General features: G+C 39.3%; 1 protein-coding gene across 2 annotated transcripts in view; it reads right to left on the bottom strand.

Moving 5' to 3' along the window:
- Positions 1–11,702: 11,702 nt before the first annotated feature.
- The window catches only part of PLXDC2 (plexin domain containing 2), a 266,023-nt gene continuing 253,474 nt past the window's right edge, over positions 11,703–24,251 (bottom strand). For both annotated transcript variants that reach the window (XM_065666537.1, XM_065666536.1), the window contains one exon: positions 11,703–15,005. In XM_065666537.1, coding sequence (XP_065522609.1) covers positions 14,941–15,005 — 65 coding nt within the window. In that variant the 3' untranslated portion in view covers positions 11,703–14,940. The remainder of the gene's footprint in view (positions 15,006–24,251) is intronic.

The following is a 24,251-nucleotide window of genomic DNA, read 5'->3' as shown; positions in this document are numbered from 1 at the left end:
CCAGGCAGCACAATTTGCCAGGGCATTAAAAGTGAAGGATCTAGATTGTATCCCTGCTCACACCTCACCAGGAGATTGTTTCCTGCAACCCAGTTCCTGGAAGAGCATTAATTGTGAGCAAATCCACCAAGGGCAATCAAAGTGCACAGGTATTGCTCAAGGCAGAAAAGAGAAACAATTTGCCTGCCCAGACCTCTGACATCGCCTTATGCGACCTGTATTACTGAAGCTGATGTATAGGGAGGAAAAAAGTCATGTCAACCTTCAAGGCCCAGTAATGATTTTTCCAGGGTAATACTTAGTCAAAGACACAGTTAGGTTCATATCCTATAAAACAAACTAATTCTGTTTGGAATTACCAGGGACAAAAGATACTCAGAATAACACTTTTATCAGACACTTTGTATTATGACTCTGTAGGAGTTCAGGATGATGATTTTACTGATTTTTTTTCTTGTCACGTTACTGGCTCAGAGCCTCAGCTGTGTGGATCACCACATCTCATTTGAAATTGGCAATATAACTGATAGTCACATTCATGCATGTTATGATTCTATTATAAACATGAATTTGGCCTGGTTTGCGGCTGCCCTTTTTCTGGGACATAGTTTAAGATATATCTCAAAAGTTTCCATCAGAAAAACAAATAATGCCAGGCTGGGAGTCCACAAAGTCTTACTGGAGGTTGCTTCCTTTCACAAGTAACCAGCACTAGTAAGATACAAAGAAATTAAATTTTATGTATTTTATATTTGTTCAATATAGGATTAAATTAAAAAAAAAAAAAGATTCCATTGTATGGTTAACTAAGTAACTTGGAAATTTATGTAACTATCTGCAAGTCCATAAATGAATCCAGTATATTCTTTGCCCTATTCCTTATTACTCTCTATGCCAGGTGCATTATCTCACTTCCAGCTCCATTGAAATGAGAAAGAGGATTACTTTTTTAAATTCCCATTTGTCATCAGTGCAGCAGTCCTGGAACATTTAGTTTTTGTAGTCTGATTATTGCCTACTGTTGGAAACAACTTCTGTAACACTGAGGGCTGCAATATGGACCCCCATTCAAGTATTAACCAGCCTATCTTCTACTCAGCGTTTTTGACAAAATTAAATTGGCAACACTGTTTTGAATGTCACTTGTGGCTGGTGGAAATAAAGTGACTTTTGCTGTTCAGTACCAGGAAAATCTTGCAAGGAAAGACTAGCTCTCTTTCTTGTGTTGAGATGAAAAAATAACCCTTGAATTAGAATCATAGAACAGTTACAGTTGGAAAGTACCTCAAGATCATGTAGTTCCAACCCCCCTGCCATAGGCAGGGACACCTCACACTAAACCATCCCACACAAGGCTTCGTCCAACCTGGCCTTGAACACCGCCAGGGATGGAGCACTCACAGCCTCCCTGGGCAACCTATTCCAGTGCCTCATCACCCTAACAGGAAAGAATTTCCTCCTTATCTCCAATCTAAACTTCCCCTGTTTAAGTTTTGACCTGTTACCCCTTGTGCTGTCACTACAATCCCTGACGAAGAGTCCCTCCCCAGCATCCCTATAGGCCCCCTTCAGATACTGGCAGGCTGCTATTAGGTCCCCACGCAGCCTTCTCTTTTCCAGGCTGAACAGCCCCAACTTCCTGAGCCTATATTCATACGGGAGGTGCTCCAGTCCCCTGATCATCCTCGTGGCCCTCCTCTGGACTTGTTCCAACACTTCCATGTCCTTTTTATGTTGCGGACACCAGAACTGCATACAATACTCCAGGTGAGGTCTCAAAAGTCTTCTCTTTTGAAGTCCAGGGCAGTGAGCTTGCTACACGCTCTTCTCACTGTCCTGGGGATCTCAAATTCGACCATCTCGTGATCGCTGCATCCAAGGCTGCCCTAGAGTACCACATTCTCAACGAGACCTTCCCTGTTGGTGAGCACAAAGTCAAGCATGGCACCTCTCCTTGTTGGCCCCTCTATTACTTGCAGAAGGAAGTTGTCTTCCACACAATTGAGGAACCTCCTGGATTGCTTGTGCCATGCAGTGCCATCGTTCCAACAGATGTCAGGGTGGTTGAAGTCCCCCATGAGAACAAGGGCCTGCGAGCATGAGGCTTTTCCAGTCTGTAGAGTGCTTCATCCACAGGTTCTCCTTGATCAGGCGGCCTGTAACAAATCCCCACAGTAATGTCTCCCATGGCTGTTTTCCCTTTAACCCTGACCCACAAACTCTCTGTAAACTGCTCACCTGTCCCCAGACAGAGTTCCATACTCTCCAGCCTATCCCTAACATAAAGGGCAACTCCCCCTCCCCGCCTGCCGGGCCTGTCTTTTCTAAAGAGCCTGTAACCTTCCATTCCAACACTCCAGTCACAGGAGCCATCCCACCATGTTTCTGTGATGCCTATTATATCACCCCTGTAGACGTGCACACATCTCTAATTCCTCTTGTTTGTTCCCCATGCTACGGGCGTTTGTATAAAGGCATCTGAGCCGAGCTCCAAATGAAGCCGGCTCGTTGGCTGAAGCAGCTGGAATATATCTACATTTTTCCAAGCATTTATTATAGGTGTTGGCAACTGACTGGGTGTGTTGGGATGGAATGATGCCCCCCTCCCCCAACACATCTAGTTTAAAGCCTCCTTGACCAGGCTGGCAAGCCTCCTGCCAAAACTGTTCTTCCCCTTCTTTACCAGAGCAGCTCCACCAGCCCCCAGTAGGCCTGGCCTACTAACTTCAGTCCTGTGTTCAAGACACCCAAACCCTTGACTATGACACCACCCTTTTAACCATTTATTAACCTGGCCAATCCTCCTAGCTTTTTCTTGGTCCTCCCTTGTGTCCTGGAGAATTGACGAAAAGACTATCTGAGCACCGGAGCCCCTAACCACCTCTCCCAGGGCTCTGTAGTCTTTCTTTATGGTCCCCAGTCTACTACTACCTATATCCCTAGCACCCACATGGATCACCAGGAGAGGGTAATAGTCCGTGGAACTTACTAGAGCAGGCAGCCTCTCTGTAACATCCCTGATCCGTGCCCCTGGTAGGCAGCACACCTCCCTCGAGACGGGGTCAGGCCGACAGAAGAGTGCTTCTGTCCCTTTCAAAGTAGAGTCCCGTATTACTATGACCCGCTGCTTTTTCTTTGTAGCGCCAGTAGAGATCTTTACTCATGCTTAATCCGGCTGTTTGTGGTGCAAGTGCGTTTCCTCGTTAGTCTCCAGCAGGACAGCAAAGCGGTTCTGCGTGGGGACAACAGATTTAGGAGGAAGCCCCTTGCCTTTAATTGTCCTTTTCCTCCTTCTTTTGTTATTTTTCTTTGTCACTAATTCCCAATTTCCCGGGTTGGTGGCCTCCTTCTTTCCTTCATGAGCTGGAGGGGAAGCTTGATGCCCCTGCACAGTTTGGGGCTGGAGCAAGCAGCCCCGCTTCCTCTCAGCTACCCTGACGTCTTGAAGCCCGCTAATAGCATTCTGCAGCTCAGCCACCTGCTGCAGGAGGACCTCCACCAGGGAGCACCGAGCACAGCCCTGCCCATCGTGCACCTTTCCCTCACAAGCCCAGCGCAGGCACCCTCCACACTCCGAGCTCTGCACTGCAGCCTCCCCTCTCACCGGCTCTGTCCGGGTGCCTATGCTGGCCACCGCCGGGGCAGCCAGAGCAGAGCTCCCAGACCGGGCCCTGCCCATACGACGGGTGCTCACCATCCCGCTCGCCTGCCCGCGCAAACTGCCTCCTCCCGCTCTGTTTGCCTGCTCCTGGTCGCTCGCGCTCCCCGGGGCAGGTTTTTACCCACTCAGGGCTGGTGCCGCTGCTCCTGGCTCAGCCCCCTGAGTCCCTGCTTGCGTCCGCGGAGCTGCCGGCTCCTGGGCAGGTCCTGTTGAGGACTTGAGGCTCCCTCGGTAGCTCTGGCCACGCTGAGTTGAGGCTCCTGGAGGCTGATCTCTTCCCTGCTCCGGTGTTGAAGGTGTCCTCTCTCGAGCTACTCACCTCAGCAATTGATTACAATGGAAACAGAGTTGATAGAGTTATTAACATTAAAATGTATTGACAATGGGTCTTGAAAGCCTGGCTGTATTTGTAGCCAGTACTTCTGCATTCCTCCCAGGGTTGTCCTGTACAGAGATCTCATTGCATGCAGGCATATCTTTAGGGATGGACGGAGAATGGAGAATGCTCATCTTTGCTGTTGCTGTTCAAATTACTTTTGGATTTTTGAGTCTGATACTGAATCAGATGCTACTTTCTCCTGGTTTTTCTACCCACATTTCTCTTGTGTGCATTTACCTGCCCATACTTCCACCTTGAATTGATCACCTCCTGCAAGGAAATCTTCTAAAATCTGGGATCTCTTGTTAGCACTCCAGAAATAAGGTTACACTTTACAATTTGTAGTGTTGTCCCCATAAAAGCAGATAAGAGAAGATGATTGGTAGATAAACTTGAGGACTGGAAAGCTCAGACAATAGAAATACCTATAAAAGAGTTGGTTGCAGCTGTTCCATGGTAACAGGTGAGTGGACAGGAGCTTCCTTTACTCACATTTCAATTCAGATAGATATGAGCTAGCTGGTTACATGATTCATGGTATCTGTCTTTTTACCAGGCCGAGGCTACGCTTACTTGATTTTAGGAAGTTTGTTTAGTATCTGTATAAAAATACAGATTTTGACCTTTCCTTCAGGTGTTATAGTACCCCCATTACAATTCAGGTTTTAAAATAAGGATTTTTAAAGTAAGTGACTGTGGTTTCTTCTATGTGTGCATTTAAAACTATTTTCTGGAGGTTTTGAAGTACTTCAGGTACATAAGCAGCTTGCAATTTTGGCTTCACTTGTGTTGTTGTCCACTCAGAGTTATTAAGAAAGCTAAGTGTATACGCCCTTTGATGTAGAGATTTTTATCAGATTTACTATTTCTGTGGTAGTTAGTACTAAAACAAGAGTCAGAGATAAGAAATTGTAAGTAGGCAGGGAATTCACCTCCACCTCTTTCTTATGAAAATCCACATATTGTTGCGCTTGCTTTGTGCATGGTTGCTCTGCTATCTGTTCTTTTTTGACTGTTATGCCAGTAAGGTTGATACTGGAAACACACTTCAGGGATCTAAGTCTTGCCAAGGTCAATCCTGACTCTTCCTGCCAGAAAGTAAGTTTGTATGGCCATTTATCATTGGGTTTCTGAGGCTAGCAGGGAAGTTCTGAAGTGGGGAGTGCCTCATTTCCACCAGTAAAACCACCACCACCACCACTAAAAATGATGGTGTGTGGGAAGAGCACATTTTATGCCTTTTGGGTTTCTCTCTCTGTTGTGACAAGAGCAGACGTGGTGAACGGCCTCAGGGGTGCTCTACCCTTGTGCAGGCAAGCTGGTGGCATGTTTCTCCTCCTCCTGAAGCCCAGCCTCTTGCCTTTGCCTGTGCTGATGACCAGCTGTCAGCTGCTTTGACAGCCAGGCTCCCAGTGAACAATTTACCAACTGACTGTTGTGAGGATGAACTCATTTCCACAGCAACCTGCCCCCTCACTGACGTCTGTATGGACAGGCATCAGACCAGAAAATTTCCTCTGTAAGCTGGATTTCTGTTTTCCCTTTTAATGCAATTACATGTGTTTCAATGCTGGGATCTTTATTGCTGCTGGCAACGTTTTCCTATAAGAGTTTGTGTCTTTGCCAAAGTCAGATACGAGCATGACACAAGTTATCATCCTGAGTAAAGTTACGTATTGCATTACATAACCCCTTAAAATAAATAAATAAAAAAAAAAAAGTAACAGCTAAAGCAGCACTTATTTTTATGAGCAGTATTTCATGGCATTAGTTCCATTCAGGCTGTAACGCTTCTCTGACACAGATGCTTAATCTGCTTTTTATATTCAAGAATGCCATGCTAATGTCATCCAATAATTCTTATTTCAAATGTACGAGCACACCCTCCCCCAGCCCTCTGGCTAATCACTGTGCTAAAGACTTTTTTATAAATCTTTCCTTTCAAGTGCTGTAATGAATTAGCTGAGCTTTTTTTGTTTGGTTGTGGATTGTTTTTCTGAAAGTGGTGTGATACAACAGGACTGGCTGCTGTGTAAAGGCAGAGGGTAAGCCATCTTGCAGGTTACAATAGCTGATATATCTGCTTTAAAGGAAAAAAGCAGGAAATAGCACAAATCAACTTGATTTGGCTATTCACAATTTTCAATACAGTGGCTGCACATACCATTAAGCTCTCTTCTTTCTCTTCAGGTGTGCATCCCTTTACCTACCTAGGAGGTGTCAGTCAGCTGAAGCACTCTCTTTTGAGGCATTTCAGTAACTAAAGACTCCTAATGATTTCTGTATTCCAATTTAATGTCAGTAGGAGGGAAGCAAAGCTTTGCCATAGAAACAGCCATTTTCAGATCTAGCATTTCCAGAATGCTCTTCATGTGGTCACTGAGGTCAGTGGATGGTTAATAAAAAAATACTTGTCAGTATATTTAAATATCAGAAAAAAGGATCTTTACTTGTAAGTTTTTATTCGTATTTACCTTCTACTGCTAAATGTTTACTTACACTGTTGGCATCCTGCATGTGATCAGAGAGGAAAAAAACACTAATGCTATCAATCCAGGTAGACAATCATGCTTTTACACCTAATGAAAAAGGTGTGACTTCTATTTATATTTTGGGCTGCTGATTACGGTTATAACTTCATGGAAAATGAAAGATATTATCTCCTTTCTTCAGATTAAAGTACTGCTATTTAACACTCAGAATCATTCTACAACAATTTTAATGAAAATATCTGAGTCTTAGTAGATATGGTGAAGAGTATTGTTAGTCTGAGTGTGATTTTACTCATTCTTTTCCCATTTCCATGTGTAATAACTGATATTCATTTGTAGTACTTCAGATGAGCTCTCTATATGTTGTACAACTATTAATATCCAATGCAGGGTGAAAGAAGGAGCAAAACCACAGGGCTTAGAGTTTCTCTAAAAGCCTATATATCTTTGCTTATTCAACACAGGGACAGCTGTCAGAACTTTTACTAAACCATGTCTATAAACCTCAGTTTTGTGTATACAGAATCTTAGAAGTAGAAAAGCTGACATATTTCCAATTTGTAGTAGGCAGTGGCTGGACAGAAGACACAGACCAGACAAATAAAAGCTCCATTCATCATTTAGATCCCAGGGTACAAAGTGACTGTGCTAAACCATCAGAATAAATGGCATCTGGCCTAGCCTCTACACAGCACTTCATTGCTTCTGCAGTGAAGGGTTCATCTGATTTCATTAGTGTCTTGCTCAGATTTCATGTTCTGCAGCTTTCTTTGTGTGTTTGTGTATACATCTCTGTGTGTTCTTTACTTCTAGTGATGCTCATCACTGATATCTCAGCATCCTTCAGTAATGCTTTATATTCCTCAGGGAACAGCATAAAGTGATGCAGAGCATTTCCACATCAGCTCCAGGAATTAAATTCCCAAGCAAGTGCTCCCAAGAACATACAAACCTTTATATACTGGGGGACTGTATTCCTGAGGATAAGGCTGATGAAAAATCACATGGTGTGCAAGGCAAGGGTGTTTTATGCCTAGGCTGTTGTTAATAAAATAACAGCGTATGTCTGAAAGTCCATGTCTTGCTGATTTTGGGAGTCCAGTCTTCCTGATTTAAGTGTATATTTGAGTCAGAGCCACAACCTGGAATTGCTTGCTACTTCTACAAGTCCAAATGCCACCTCTGGAGCAGAATCCAGGACCCAGCACACACTTCACCCCTTGGCACAGACCTTGCATGGTTGGGCACTGACTAATCCCATTGCATGCTCACTCACTCTTTTGGGTGCAAAGAACCTTGCATCTCTTCTGCACTGGGGCTGGAAGCTTGATTGTCAGCTCCCACTAGGCTTCTTGTCATGTCTGGTTCACTCTAGGCAGAAGCCTGCAGGTCAAGTAAAGCCCCAAGCCCTTGCCACCTTTCATTCACATCCTCACCTGCACCTCAGGAGAGAAGGACAAAGTCAGGTCCTCCCAGCAGGATGCACATTGGTGCTGCTGGAGATGCAAAGTGAAACAACTTTGTGTTTTCTTTTATGTTAACAGAATGCTCTTGAGTTTATATTAGCCCCGTTCACTTCTCTAAGCCCTGCACTGAGAAAACGTTTGAAACCCAAACTGCACTGTTGACAGCAGCTGGAAGAAGTGGGAGTGAGGGTGTGCAAGCATGCAAGTGCACAGCTGCAGGGTGCTGCCCTGCACAGAACCAAGGCTGGGATCACACTTCCCATCTCACCCTGCCACTTTCCTCATGGGGCTGCTGAGGAGACCCTTTGCTCATACTCAGCACTAACTAGGCAGAGGCTGTCACCCTCTTTCTCTGGAGAGTGGAAGTCTAAGCGAGGTGCCCACTAGCACTTTGCTCTCTGGGCAGGAACAGCACCTGCAGTCCTTCAAGCATCTCTTGCCCTGTCTTCCTCCCATCCCACAGCCCATGTTGGAGAGCAGCTGTGGCCTGGGTGAGGCCCCAGCCTAGGAGGCTGGTGAGCACTGGAGGTGATTTCATCCAGTGACACTGCAGTTGTATATGGTTTGTTATTTTCAGTCACACTCCATTTTTAATCTAGACTGCCAGACTCATCTCTAGGCACAGGATTCCTTCTGGAAACAGGCCATTATGAAAATGCACACCATTTTATTCCTTTGGAAATCTGCATTTTGTCTCTGATACTGTGGTGCGTGATGGTGGCGTGATCCTGACATCCTCATAGCAAAGGCAGAGTTGAAAAGCTTTACACTGACAATCTTAGATAAACGGACGCTGTTGCTGATGTGTAGTCAAATGTGACAATCAGATTAGAGTATAGTTTGCTACCTCCCAAACCAAAATTTAACGTCTTTTATTGAAACCGAAAGAAAAAAGATGTGGTAATAAAAACAGCAGACCAAACAAAGCTAGACAGGCACAAGTGATACTTATTACTAAGAGCTTCTAGGTGTCTGAGGAAACACAGTCAGTAAACTAAAAACTAACATTAACAATTAATAAAATGGCCTTTTTGTTTTTTGAATAAGAGCTATGCCAAAGGAACTAATGCAAACTGCATGGGTAGTCTTTAATTAATATCCTTAGCCACTATCTTCCCAGAGAGACAATGGAGACATCAGGAATCTGTATTAGCTAATAAAGCAAAAATATCTGCTTAGTTAAATGGATGTAATTAAAAGTAATATCTTAAGGTCTGCTTTTAAAATCCTTTTGTTGCTTAAAAAAACTTATCTCGGACAAGTTTTCCACTGAATAGACCACTGGTTTGTTTGACAAAAATGTCTATACAAAAAGTACCCAAGAGATCCAGAATGGATGAACCTATGGACAGAATTCAGTCAATAACAGGAAAATCTACCTTAAGACGATTAACCATTATCCACATATGGAAGAAAAATTAAGTGGAGCTTTCTTCAGGAGATGAGACTCTTCTTATCAGAAAGATACTTTATTCTACTTGCATCCTCAACTGATTCCAACTCCATAAAAAAAAAAAAAAGTAATAAAAAAAGTCAAGAACCTCTTCTAAGGTTTGACAATTAGCTGATAATTAAAGGCCAGTTTTAGGATTATGTTTAAAGCAAGTTGGCTCAGCCCACAAACTCAAATGTTTTGAGTGGTCCAGCCACAAAATATTGGCTGCTCTGGGTAAAATTAATCTGTCCCTTTCAGTTTTATGCAAGGTGCATCCTGCTTTGTCATATTTGGCTTCTGGTAAAGCACCACCAGCACACTGTTCCACCTCAAAATGCAGCCTGCGGTTCAAGGATTCTTCCCTAAAGAGTGACATAAACCCTCTATGAGGTGAAACAGGAAGCCCTGCAGATTTAGACAGAACCTAGTGGTTCTGGTGACATTTCTGACTGTTAAATGATGGAGCTGGACATTAAGGAAGACCTCGTGTTCTCACTCAGTGCCACTGGCACATGGTACTGATGCTCTCATGGCTGTACATAAGGTTTCTTGCCCTGCCTGTAAAACAGCTGGGAATACTGACACCTCTCCCCTCCTGTATTTTTCCCTTCTCCTCCTCCAAAAAATCCCAATCCCCTCAAAGCAACACCCAAAGAAAATTTACCGTTACATCCATAAAGAAAACTAGTAGCAGGTATTAGCTCCTGAAGTCTCTAAAACATGAGAAGTAGGATGAATGCTACATTATTGCTCAGTAGCAATTAATTCTGGTGTTTCTTAGGCTTCAAGCTTCAAGTAGTTCTCTGCAAGAACATGCACATAAAGATTCCAATGATCTTACTCTGGAAAACAATGCTTGCTGCTATTCTTTCTCCTCATTGGAAGCAATAAAATCCCTGAGAGAGAAAATGTTGATCTGAGCCAAATTTGTACTCTATTCCAGTTCTTCTCCTAATGGATAATAGTGCTGTAGGTACTATGATTTCGTGCAGCTGTGGTACCTTCTGGGTGGATGCCAAATCTTGTCTTTATACAAAGCTTTATTGCTGGTATCAGAAAATAATATCATAGCCATTGCTTCAATCATTGAATGCAAAGTGAAATTCTCCTTTGATGGTCTGTGTGCTGTAACAAAAACCAACACAAAGTGCTCTAACAGAACATAGAAATATTCTTATGTTTTCCTTGGAAGCGTTACTCTTCTGTAAAGAAAATCTCCTCTCTGCTCACTGGCAATTAGCTCACCACTTCCTTTTCCACATTTTTTTTTCCACATCCATTGCATGGAGGGCAAACTAGTGATTCAACTATTCAGCTGTCTTAGATACTTGTGTAGTGAGCTTTATGGTTTGAACACTGTTGATCAAGGAAAAATGGTGAAGTTTGCAAAGTCAAATATTCTGTTAGATTTGTGAAAATATAATCTGGCTTGCACAGTTTTTCAAAATACAGTGTTTATTATGTTTTTTTTCCCCCAGAATTCCACCACACATGTTATTTGCAGAAAATGAACTTGATCTGAAGCCAAATTATAATGCTGCAATGAAAGAGGTTGTTACTTACAAGACATCTACACCAGGAGCAGCAGAAACTGTTGAGAATGAGGAAGGCAACTCTAATAAAAGGAAGAACAATTTCACATTGGTGTTCTCTGGAAAATTGTTTCCCTTCACAGGAATGCTCAGATCACAAATAAATCAAGGTGAATGTATCCCTCAAGTATAATGAAGATGGGTATGGAAGAAAAGTCTGTGGTAAAAGAAAAAAAAAAGTCTTCCAAGCAGGGTTTGCACAATATGTAACAAAGTTCAATAAAACCTAAACTTGAGCAACCAGAAGAACCATATGGAAGAGCTGCTTCTTACGAACAGCCTTCATTCTCTATGTTCAGTGCTTCCTAGTGTCCACTAAGAAACATAGCAGACAATTAAATAAGACTGCATCATTATATGTATGCACAGGGGAGCAAAAGGAGCAAAATTACAATTCCACTTCTGCAGTTCCAGAATTTCTTAATGTCTGAATATAATTTTGCAAATGTAAGTCTTCTTTCAACAATCCCTGTGTGCAATATATGTATCTGATTCTTTGTTTCATCTTACTGAGATTTAAAGGGATACTTACTAATGCGTTTTGAATCCTTGTAGTTCAAATATTCGTTTTTTCTGTGAAACAGGATGAGCTGAAGCATAGCACTGAGAGTGTTAGGTGTTATGGAGCATTTAACACTAAAATGGAAAATAATAAGAAATGATAATTTTGGGAGATCTTGCAATCACTGCATACATTAGATACACAAATTTACAGGAAAAAAGAGTTAAAATAACTGTTAGAATAAATGACTCTGTAAGTAAGCATTTAAACAAACAAAATACACTGAATTGTTTTAAAATGAAGGACCAGTGGGAATGCTAGTGAAGCCACTGCTTCAGAGACCTAGATGGAAATTTTTTTACGAATTGCTGAATAACATTTCAGATGGATCTCTGAAGAGGGGGTTGCATGACATGTTTTCAGTCTGGATCAATTAACCTGGTGCTTTATGAAATGATAAGAATGGGATTCTCAGTTAATTTCAATATTTCATCACACCTACAGATTAATATGGGTATAACTTTTAATGTGGCATTTTTAATTATTAAAAAATTAGAAAACCAGATGGAATTACAAAACAGCAACAGAATACTTAATTAACTTTTGCCTACTGGGATAAATAGAACAAACCACAGAATATATCAAAGCAGACACCAATGAGACACTTCAGTATGCAGGAGGTTTTCTCTTCAGATATCTGTTCTTATCAGACATAAGAATATGTCTATCAGTCTTATTAAATAAACTCATTGTGTTATAATCCATAGCATATAACATCATGGGTAAAAATCAAAAGTACACTATAATGCTCCCTATTAACCTGCCACCAAATTATGAGGTGAAGGAAGTGAAATAAAAACCCCTATTATTTTATGAAGTGTGAAATTTAAGTTAGTTGTAAGCACTAAGAAACATCCTTCAGCTATGCAAGAGGGCCTTAAAACAAAAGTAATCAAAATATCAGATTGTAAAATTGTTGTTGTGTTTGTCTAATCATGTTACAAACACTGTCAGCTCCATTGCATGATGTGTATTACATACATGGGTAAAAATAGAGAAGACATAAGTAAATCAGCCAAAGTGCAGACCCGTAAACCCATAATAATGTGTCTTCTTTACTTATCTGAAATATCCCTTCAACTTATTGTAGTACTGTGTTGATTTCTGTGAATTTCTTAGTATAATTTGCCAAGATGTGCTCTGAAATTAAAATTATTTCAAACAGTATTACAGCATTCTTCAAATGGAAGCTCTACAATTGCTTCGTTTGGCCAATGAACTCTGGCTGATGACTTCCAAGATTCCTACAAAAACTATTTGCACACCAAATACATGTCTAAGCGATGTGCACTGATACCTTTTTATATAATAAAAATGAGTGTCACTGGATATATATGTGTATACATTTGGTTATTGCTTTTGGAATTAACAGCCTGCAATTTAATCCCAGTCTATTAGAAGCAGGGCTCAGCAGACCCACACAAATTGAAATGAACACTTGCCACAGACTCTTCACCCGGCTTCAAGACAATGTGTTAGTATCTTCAGATTAATACCGGTTAGGTTTTGAACAGTTTAAATCGCACTCTAGATATTTTGAAACAGATGAAAAGTGTGTTACCCAAAATAAAAGAATACAGAAAATACAATATTGTATTATTTACTGAAAAAAATAACAAGTAAAAATAGTTTGTTTTTGTTTTGTTTTTGTATTTTTTTTAAACAGCATTAAGTAATGAAATTTAGACCATACAAGCATCAACAAGAAATGTAAATAACTGTACTATTAAGGTGGTATCTATAACTTTTTTTAACTGCTTGAGATCTGAAACTTCAAATGTTGTATACCTCACTTAAAAATGATACAAATGCCTTGTACAGTATGTAAAAGATTTGACAGTTGATGACTAGAATGAAATGTACATACAATACCTGAATTTAAAATTTTAATAGCTTAGGACCAGATCATTTAAGTAGTTAGGTTCCCACCCCTCATGGAATATCTAGGTCTCAGTGTGTATCAACTGCTTCCATGAAAGGAGTAACTGCTTTTGATGGTGTGAAATTATAGTCTTGTCTTTCCCTCTACAGGGAGGGAAAGGGTCAATATTAAAGAAAGAATGGTTCCAATAGGCAGAAATGTTATGGTATTGCAACTACATGAACCACCTTCTCTACACAACATAAAAATATTCTAACATTAAGGATTATTTTACAACTCAGTGGAAATATGCAATAATGCAAACGATTTCCTTTGTCTGGATGACAAAAATGCAGTCTTAACAGTCACAAGAGCCCGCCTTGTGTTAGCTATAAAAAAAAATATATTTATATATATATATTTATGCAACTACTATGTGCATTAAACAAAATCACTGTATGAATCAGCAGGGTTCAATAACACTTGTATCTGAATTTCTGGAAGGGGTGCACTGAAGTCTGTGGTGCTTCTCAGTAAGGACTCGCACTGAAGTGTCGAAGGATAGAAACCCATTTGTTTAAAATCTTATTTTTCATACCACATTGCCTAAGAAACGGTCCATAAGATCCCTGGCAGCTAAAAGGGTCTGTTGCCTTTACTTCAGCGTACTGCTCAGGAATGAAAGATATCCCTTGAAACAAACTTGAAAATTCAGTTTTAGTGAACATTGAAACTGAAAATCAGCCTGATTTCATTGTGAACTCCCACAAAATAATTTCGCCATTGTGAAAATTCTCTTTCATCTTCATTTCTTACCAATTTGAATATCATGAGTTGTTTAGAAGGCTAGTAATCAGCAATGTACAAGAAACATTGTACTACCTCTGAAAAGCATATTCACTGTGACTTGTGAGTTAGGTGAGCAGGTTAATTTAGATTTGAAAAGTGTTGTATAGAAGTATTGGAAAACTCATTTTTTTTATTCTTTACCTGCACTGAGATACCATTCTTACTAACCTGTGAAGACTGATCAGTGCTCTTTGCACTGGAAGGGTAAAGATTTGTCACTCAGTCTTTAAGATACCAGAGAAGAACACTTGAACCAAAGGGTAATACCCTTGTGCACCAAAGCTTTATTGTATTTTTGATTACTGTGCATCCCCATACCTAAAGCCAATAACATGGCACTTGTGCCATAGTTCTGATACCGCAGGTGTCCACTGACAAGTGTTCAGCATGAACCATTGTGTCTCAGTCCACTAACAAAAACTACTGTGCAGTGGTAGTCTGGTATCTTAGATAGTTTTTCTTCTTGGACAAAGCTTATCCAAAATCTTCGTTCTATCAGGCTACAGCAGCTTAGGGCTCCTTTTCTTTAAAGAGAGGCAAAGTAAATGTCTTACACCTGTAGGCCAGTACTGGTGCTCTGTCCTAGAAATTTTAGCACTGCTCTGATACGATGAACCCTTCTTTTTCTCCAACTGGTTCCACTTCAGCGTAGGCGGGATGTCCAGACCCTCTTCTGAATTTCATTGCTGGCCATCTGCTTGGGCGTCGCTGTAACATCAGCAAGAAAATAAACTTTCAGACAATGAAGAAATTATTAATAAAAATCTTTAACAACACCCTGCAATTTTGATCTCTCATACTAAACCCCACTCTGTGTAACTGTTACAGAAATGGAGAAGTGCAGTTCAGCAGCAACAAATGCCAGAGGAATTAATCCTTCTCTCTAAGTTTGTAAGTGATGGCTGTTCTCAAAGACATATAAAGTAATTACCACTAGTCTTAGCAATGAAAATAATAGCTCCTGCCAAATACTGTTGATCAGTGGATTTGTGAATTCTGTCATATAAAGAACAACTGACCCACCACCCCCTAAAGGATCTGTCCACTGCTCTTCCATCCTGGTTCTGCACAGGAGTTTGCTATCATACTCTACTCCATGGGAGAATATGTAGCAGCTGAAAGAAACTGTACTTAAAAAAAATTTATTTAGAACAAAATTCTGGCATGCTTATGCAGGACTGACAAAATACTGACTTTTTATTTCAAGTGCCATAATTTCTATTTCATTAGTTTACTTTGATGTTTCAAATAGAAGCAATGTTTTTGTTAAAACTTTTATGACCTTTAGGTACATGGGTCTCTAGAAGTTGTAATCAATTTCCACTAGGATTTTTGGTGCTTGCTTTAAAAACAGCTAATAGAGAAAAGAAACAGATCTTTCCTAGAGTAGATAAAAAAAAAAAAAAATCCTGTATGATTATGATGCCTCTGTGAAGGAAAAGTATTTTGAAAGTCCTGTATTTTCAAACTAATTCATGTCTGGGAAGGCTCAGACTTTAGGTGACCAAGCTGAGATTCTGCAAAGGGAATAGTTTTCAGGAAAGTAGAAAAACTTCTTAAAGTCAGTTAGCAAAGGAAGCTCTCCTAAAATGATTATTCTCTACTGAAAATTTTATATCTCAAATCTGCTGATACTTATTTCTTTAATGACAATAGCTATGATGTGCGTGGAAGGAGGGTTACAAGATATTGCAGGAAAATGAGAGGAGAAATAATGAAGTTACAGCCTATTTTTTCATTGACAGTTCAAATTCAAAATGATTTTGCTTTATCATCTTTCTTCTGAAAATAAACATTTAATTTGATTTTCTGTCCCCTTAACACCCCACTTTCATTGCCTTCAGATCACTAAGGATTTTTCATGCTGCTGAGGAGTGGTTTTGGGGACCACAGGGCAGAGACAGCCAGGACATTATGCTGGGATTGTTGGATAACAGCCACTAAAGAAATCTTGGGGCACCACTGAATCTTGTTACCAACAAACCACACAGGTGTATGCAGGTACAGCACAAAGTCTTCTTCAGTGATCACTGTCAGAAAGATAAAAGCAATCGGTTCCTTTTTCTCCCATTGCAGGATCTGGTTATTTTTGAGGCGTCCAGAGTTAAATTCTGTTTGGCAGGTAATTTAAAATTCCAGGCCTTTCAATTCATCACCTTCCTATAAAGTAGGAAGGCACAACACTGTCCTCTTTAATGGATGTCTTTTCCTAATAAGAAAACTTAAGTCTATTCAAAATTTTGAGACCTTTTTCTGCTAAAGCTTGATTCAGAGTGGTTTCAAAATTAAGAAGGACAGTTCAGTTACTGCTAAAGAAAAAGGGACATATTCTGTTCTCAGATTCAGTAAAGTAAATCAAGAATAATTCAATTAAACATAAAGGATTTATTCCAGATTTACACTGGTATAAATGAGAAAAGAATTTGATTGAGAGGTCTCTAATGAAAAGAGGAAATGAAAACCACTGGAAAACTAGTAGGAAAAAATAATTAAAGACAATCTCAAATGGCAGTATATAAGGATGAGCTGCATTTTAATCTATTAAGATGATCCTTAATTTCATTTTAAGATGTAGCCATGATTTGTTACTACTTCTTTGCTGTGTTGCTGTTAGAAACTAAGTGTATAATTTTTGGCTACTCTTTTTAATTGGCCTTTCCAGATGACGAAATATGGAACAGATGTGTATCAGTTCTAATGATACGATGCCACATAGCATAAACATCAGCTGTTGTCCCAGAAATAAACCAACAGATTTGAAGGTCAACTTCAAATATTACAGTTACAGCTTTCTGTGGTTTCTTGTCATGCCTGAGGTAAGATTTTCCATTCCTAGTGATAGTCTGTTTAATTTCAACTTCTTTGTGTGCACGTGGATAATGTAAGTGGCTGCCAGCCTTAAAATAGAGTACTAACAAGCTAACAATTCATTGACCTGTGTATCAACCCCTAAAGAGCTGTAGTGATATCACAGTCTTAATTGGTAAAACCAAAAGTAACTTGATACAGGGAGATAAAAAGCTTCTTGAGTTGGTGAAGCAGCCGAAGAAATGCTTAATGCACTCTTCCCCTTTATTCTCTGAGAAGCAGAGTAATAAGACACAAAAATCTACCCTCCAACCAACCAACCAACCCCAACCCCAACCCCAAATGCCAAAACCTGACCAATAATACAGGCAGAAAGCAAGCTGGATATTTTTCCATGCAATTTAACAGGAAAAAAAATATCTTTCTTCCTCTGGAATTAGAACTTCTAGAGGAAATCCTCTGACCTGTATCTGGAGAGTTGCAACTTCTGCTTCCTTTCAGTGTAATACAAAGTGGTAAAACATGGACTGAATCTTCCTTGGAGTCATTATTTTAAGGAAATAAGATGAGGGAAAAGTACCTGTGACTTTACATGACCAGGACGCAGAAGCTATATGTCAGGATGCAGAAAAATAATTTGTGATGCACATTAAAAAAAAATTCCTATTTGAAGATCAATTAAGATAAAATGAAAGAAACTAGCAGTTGGATAATCCACGGAAAGTAAGATCTAACTTTCATGCTTTTTACCTTGTGCCTGTTTACACCATTGTTGGTGGTTGTGCAGGATATTTGACTTCCTACAGCAATACTAAGTCTAGTAAAAGTATTTGTAACTAGATCTTGAAGTAGAGGCAGAATGGATACTATTTGTGTTACTCCTGTGAAAAGGAGGGGATTGCTATGTAATCCTATGATTACTAAAGGGTGGAGGATGGAATATCTTCTCACTGATGTTACACAGAAAGATCTCCAGATGTGTGACATAAAATCTACTTTATACATGACAGAAAAATAAATTGTAAGTCATAAGCAATACACAAGATCAATCACAGGAGGATAGACAGTTGTATAAAGTTTCTTTGAAAATTGGTGTTTGAAGATTGATGCCTTGCTCTTGAAGAGATTCCTGTGCTGACATTATATACTGTGTCTAAAATTTATGCCAGTTAACACTTTTCACCTGAGATGGTAATTAATTAAAATCAATTGCAATAATGTGTATTTTATTAGCTGCAGTAATCCTGAGCACTTACATTCTGTTTCATATATCTGCATTAACACAAGTTCCTGTCAGAAACAGACAAGAGGAACTTGGCGACATGGATTACTTATTTGATATTCTTACATCCTATCCTCATCCTATCCTTCATTCAGTACAGAAAAATGAAATAAGCATGATTTTGTACACATCTGCAATGTCAGAAGAGCAGTGAAGAGAAAACATAATGAAAAATCTGTGTCTCTGTTGTCTCCCCAGCCCTGCCCATTACACATTTCCCACATACACATTTCTTTCTGAAAGTTGTCTAAAATATTACTGTTCCTTTGGATATTTCAACCAGCATAAAATCCCAAAGTGCTTGTGCATGGATCAACTCTTCATTCCTATTCAGCAGTAAACTTGAACAGCAGATTTCACCAAGACACACAGACATTCTATTTCCAAATTGAGTTTACATGAGTATAAATAATTTAATTAGCATGAGAAGGTCAATCTTTCAGTCTTGAGAGACTCTCCAAAGCTCCCTAGCAAACCTGATTTCCCACTAAACTACACAAAAGCTGAAGTTACTGAATACTTTTTAGGCTGAATGCTTTGATGCAACTTTATCTCCTCTACCTATTGATTATTGTCCTGAATTAAAAAACTTGGAAATCTTTCAGAGGTCTGTTTCACTGCTTCTACTGAAAGCTGCATCTTACATTTCCATTGATGTCAAGCTCTTTGTCTAATTTGAGGGCACAAAGACATTTAAATCTGTTTAAAAGCTGTATTCTTTAACTACACTTTGCCAACAAGGCCTCTTTAACTCTCTTAACTGGAAATACAGATGTACAGAGCTATCCAAATTCTGGATCAATTGACAAAACACCAGAAAAAATTGTAAAGACTTACTCGAATTGATTAAGAAAAGCAGAAAAAGCTATAGTAAGGTCTATTACTAAGTGAACATATGTTAAACTGATACCATCAAGACCCAGTAGACTAAGACACTTGTTCACTTGTCTCACGACAAGGAAAGATATTTCTGTTACCAAGTACCTTGGCTATAACTTGTATTTTTGTGTTCAAAGTTATCTGAAATATTGCTTATGCAGTTATAATTTGTGATCCATATTTAATCTTTTCTAGAAGAACACCCAACTTATTTGGCAAATCACAGTCAGAAATGGATGAAGCTTCAAATAACTGTACTTCTGATATGTATTTCCAGGAATAAAGAAAAGATCAATTGCCTGACACCATGTTAATCTAATATTTTGAAGAAACTGTTCTGAAATAACAATTGGTTTAGACTTCAGATTCCATAGGATCATTTATTTTTCTTTTTGATAGAAGTGTTTGTTTAAAGTATCTCTTTGTGATTTAAACCAATTCTTGTAATAGCAATGTTTCTGCAGTCTTAGGTTCATCTAAGTAGCTGGCTGCTGATGGACGAGAAACAGAATGCCTCCTTCCGCTCCACCTTTGACTTTTATTGTCAGTGTTGATTATTTATTTTAGTGCTTCTGCCTTGTGGCCTATTTAGGTTTCCCTTGCTCAGCTGCTGGTTCCTGCTGAACTGAATAAGCTTTGGAAAAAATAACTTTACTATCAGTACAAGGCAATGACAGCGAGATCAATGGCAATACCCTAAATGCCAGGACGCTGCAAGACTTTGAAAGAAGAAAAGAATGATACTTGTTCTTTTCTTTTCAGTCATCATCATCATGAAACACAATTCAGCCTAGGCTTCTGGACAAAACCAAACTGATGACCACGTCAAGCCTACTTCAAACTAAACGTACAATCCCCTGTAAAATTTGTATAGATAATAAAACAATGGGCCACATCCCAGAAGAAAGCAGCAGAGCTGTGTAAGCATCATCACCTGTCTAAGCTAGCTGAGGATCTCTTTAATTCCTTCTTTTTTCTTCACTCTGTCTCTTACTTCTCATTTGTTCAAAGATGTACACTGCATTTGTGATATTAATGGAGAAACCTGGAAATAGTGCATGGAGAACAGGGCTGCATTAAATGCTGGCTCTTATTTACGCAGCGCTGCTATGTTCAGAGATGTATAACAACAAGGCAGAAATAAGTATTAATTCCCTAAGATCTGAAACACTGAGAACTATATCCAGCTTTTCTTTTTACTATTTTCTCCTTTTATTTCCTTGCACTAAGCAGACAGCAGAAGGTCAAAATCTGAAGATCTACTGCAGATTTGTGTGCCACTGAATGTTTCTAGATACTGAAATATAATCCCCTGTACAGCTCAATTTTTAAGAGAATATCCAACAACTAGTGCTTTCTCAGACCACCTCAGCTAGAGCTCAGAATTTGGGAACCATCCTCAGTCCATGCTAATATGCTGTCACCTTATTGTGAGATTAAGAAGGGTTAAATGACAGGAATGCAGATCCTTCCATGCTGGTTGGTATTTACACTAAAGAACAGTCCCAGGCTTATTTAATTTCCTGCTAAAGACATAATTCAAGTTAAATCACGAAGAGCTGAGGTGCATCCCCCAAGCTCTAATCATGCACTATTATTTTATTTGCTGAAGGTGTGCAGCTGCTCATTCCTTCCTCCTCCTCTTCTTCCCCAAGGTCGCTCCCTGGCTCCACAGCACCAGTTCAACTCTCTGTGTGGCCATTTGAAAATATCCAGCTTAAACATCCAAAACGAAGTAAAACAAACAACTAAAAAAGACATAGGTTTGTGCATGTGTGTGTTTAAGTGTACATGCGTATTTCTAAGCAGCTGAAACAGCACAACAGAGCTCTGGAAGACTTCCAAGGAGGGTGGGAACAAGAAGGCAAAAGCTGTGACCTTTAAAATGGGAGCTTAACTTGAAAGAATGATAATTTTTAACCACAAACACCCACACTGCTCTTCAGCATGTGACATACTAGCTCCTATTAAGACATACACAGTGACTATTAAGAAATATATAGCCTCATATCTTGTCTTTACATCTTCAGAGTTGACATGTGTTTAACGACATAGCTTTGGTTTTGTACCTATAGTTGAATACAAGAGTCTCAGACTGCATGCCTGAGGTTAAGATGGTCCCAATTTGCAGTGTTTAGACTCCTCAAAATCCCCCACCCGTGGAGAACTGCCACAGAAGAATTCTACTCTGCTGTTGTCAAGCCTTACATAAGCACATTTGGCAATGGTATCACTGTGTCCAGCTGGGAAAAGACATCACAACATCAGACTCCCTGCCTTCATATTGGCCAGAAATTCCTCTGCTGTCTTCTCAGCTGTGACCAGATCATGTTGCCTTTTCTCCCCAAAGACAGAGCACTGGCATGACAAGCTGAGGTAAGTTTCAAACATTAAAAGGACCTTGGACCAACACATAAGTAAGAAAGGTAACAAAACCACAAAAAAAAGCATGCACGTGAAAACTTCTTGTGGCATGTGCAAACCTTCTGACCACACATAACTGCAAACAAGCAAAAGGTATCTGAGTAAAAGACAGTCTGCCTTATGCCTTGCTTTTTGACTTGCTAAGTGTTCCCTGGACATTAATTGCTCTCAGTGCCAAAGCACACACACTAAATTAAATCAATACGGGTTAAAAATATAAGAAACAAAGGACATGAAGAAAATGAAGGGACGAAATAAAACCTAAAATATTACTAAAACTGCTATTTGGCCCCAACTTACTGAATTTCGAACAAATCCATATGACTCATTTGGGAATTTATTTATTTATGTTCAGCTCCAGATATCTGTATCACTTTTGCTATGATCTATATCACAGGCATGCAGTGCACTCTACCACCAGGGCATCATGCTTGGCCACTAAACCTCAAATCCTGAATGCAAGTATACTACACAGGTTAGTGAATAAATTCATTACTTTTTAGTTGTGGAATAGCTAGTGTGTAGCTCTATATGTTATAACTGGATTTCTGACCTAAACTTCTGCTTTGTTGAAAAAGACATGAAGAACACTATCTGACATGTATGCTACTTTTCAAAAGTCAGTGCAAGTGAGTTCAAAGTATATACAAAAGACACAGGGCTCATGAAGGTAACCGTATGTATGTAACTTGATTCAAAAGGGAAACTTGCTGCCAACAAAATCAAATTCAAGGGAGAGAAATACCACAAAGATAACCATAAATCAATAAACAACCAAAGCATGCAACATTTCTTCTGTCACTATGCAAGCTAATCTTTAGTCAACATTTACTCTCAGCTTTTAGGAAGAGCCTACATTCACTGGAATTTTGACTGAAACTCCCTTAACTTTAAAAGTTGATAATTCCTTCTGTCTTTAGGTCACCAGAGAAGTGTCCAACTTAAACAATGAAACACATGTTGAATAGTGTGGGGGCTGGAAGAAACAGGAAAACATTTCATTTTTCTTTGAATCATCTACACACTTAACAAAAAGGGGAAACGTTTTTGAAAAAGTTTTGAAAAACTATTTGGATGGTGCTCTTTAAAATGATACACTATCATGGGCAAATTGAATAGCGTTAGCATTCAAGACTTCTCAAGCTGTTTGTTCAAAATAGCTATTTTTGTTGCAGGTGGGGCTGCACGTATGCATTGTGCTCAACAGCTATTTAAAAAACTACAAGAGGAAACATTTTCTTCAGACATTAAGGGTAAAAACCCCCATAGAATAATGTTACTCTGCTCTAAGACAATAGTTGCTTTTGGAATAATGGCATTTTATTTACGGCTTTTGTATATTGCTTATTTAAACCAACTAGTGCACTCAAGATATCATTTAATGGTGCTCAGAAGTCTCACAAGGGGTTGCATACAGGAGTACAACTTAAACAGTGTGGTCAAAGTGTGGGTGTATTTATCCTTATCTCGGTGAGTTTACTACATGGCAAACATGAGAGGCATCACAAGTGGGCTTGAAGATGCGCTATATGAAATCCAGAGTGAGGTGGTAAGTGAATACTGGTGATATCTGCAGAGAACGCAAGGGAAAAAGAGACTTAAAGCCTCAGATATGGGATCAATTTATTACACTTTTCTTTATTCAGTAACCAATCATGACTCTAAACCAAACTGACTCAAAATTCCTTACATAGCCCTTAACCCAAAACTCCCAATGAAATCTGCCTGAAAATAATGTTTTACCTACAAAATCATGACAGCATCCTAGAATCTTAGATGTAAAAAGAATTTTCTCTATTATTTATGTTACAGTTTTGAATGAATGCTATGTTTAATGCCAATATGATGCCTTTATAAACTACCTTCTTTAAACACTAATGAAGCAGGTCCCCATTATTTATTTTGCCCACATGTAGATATATATTAGTTACTGATGATAAACTGATGCAGATTTTAATTTGGCTAGAAGACTTGATGGCAGACCACAGTGTACTGGTAATGTTTTAGACAACTACATGAGGGAGCTGCCTGTCCATCTGTCACATCTTGTTTTAACTGTGTAACTTGCTTTATTAATAGAGACTCCTGGAAAACAGTATTATTTTCTGGAATATTTATATGCTTGTTCTCATTTCATAACCAAGCCCATGGCAATGCTCTTGACCTCTTTCTCATTGGATCCATGTTTCATTCATTTCCCATAAATAAGGCAGTTTGTCTGCTATGGTATGTGGGGTACCATGTTACCTGTAACAGCTTACTCAAATATTTTTCAATTGCAAAAACACAGTAAGGAATGCTTTTCTGTTAGCGACCTACTTATACCAGTTATGGCTCATTATATTTGTTATATTTCAGTTTCAAAATGCAAGCCTGAAAAGATACATTCTCCTCTGTATTTGAAACATGGACATCGTATATATTAGACGAATAGAAGTGTATTCTACCCTTTATTTCCGGAATAGGTCAAAATACATTTTTTCCTTTCAGAAATTAAATTATTAAATTCCTTAAAAGCAATTTTATTTCCAGAATGGATTACCTTATTCTGCCCTTCTACA

This window comes from Lathamus discolor, chromosome 2 (genome assembly GCF_037157495.1).
Source record: "Lathamus discolor isolate bLatDis1 chromosome 2, bLatDis1.hap1, whole genome shotgun sequence".
NCBI classification, from domain to species: domain Eukaryota; kingdom Metazoa; phylum Chordata; class Aves; order Psittaciformes; family Psittacidae; genus Lathamus; species Lathamus discolor.
Note: the sequence above shows the minus strand (reverse complement) of the source record. Positions and strands in the feature narration are given on the sequence as shown.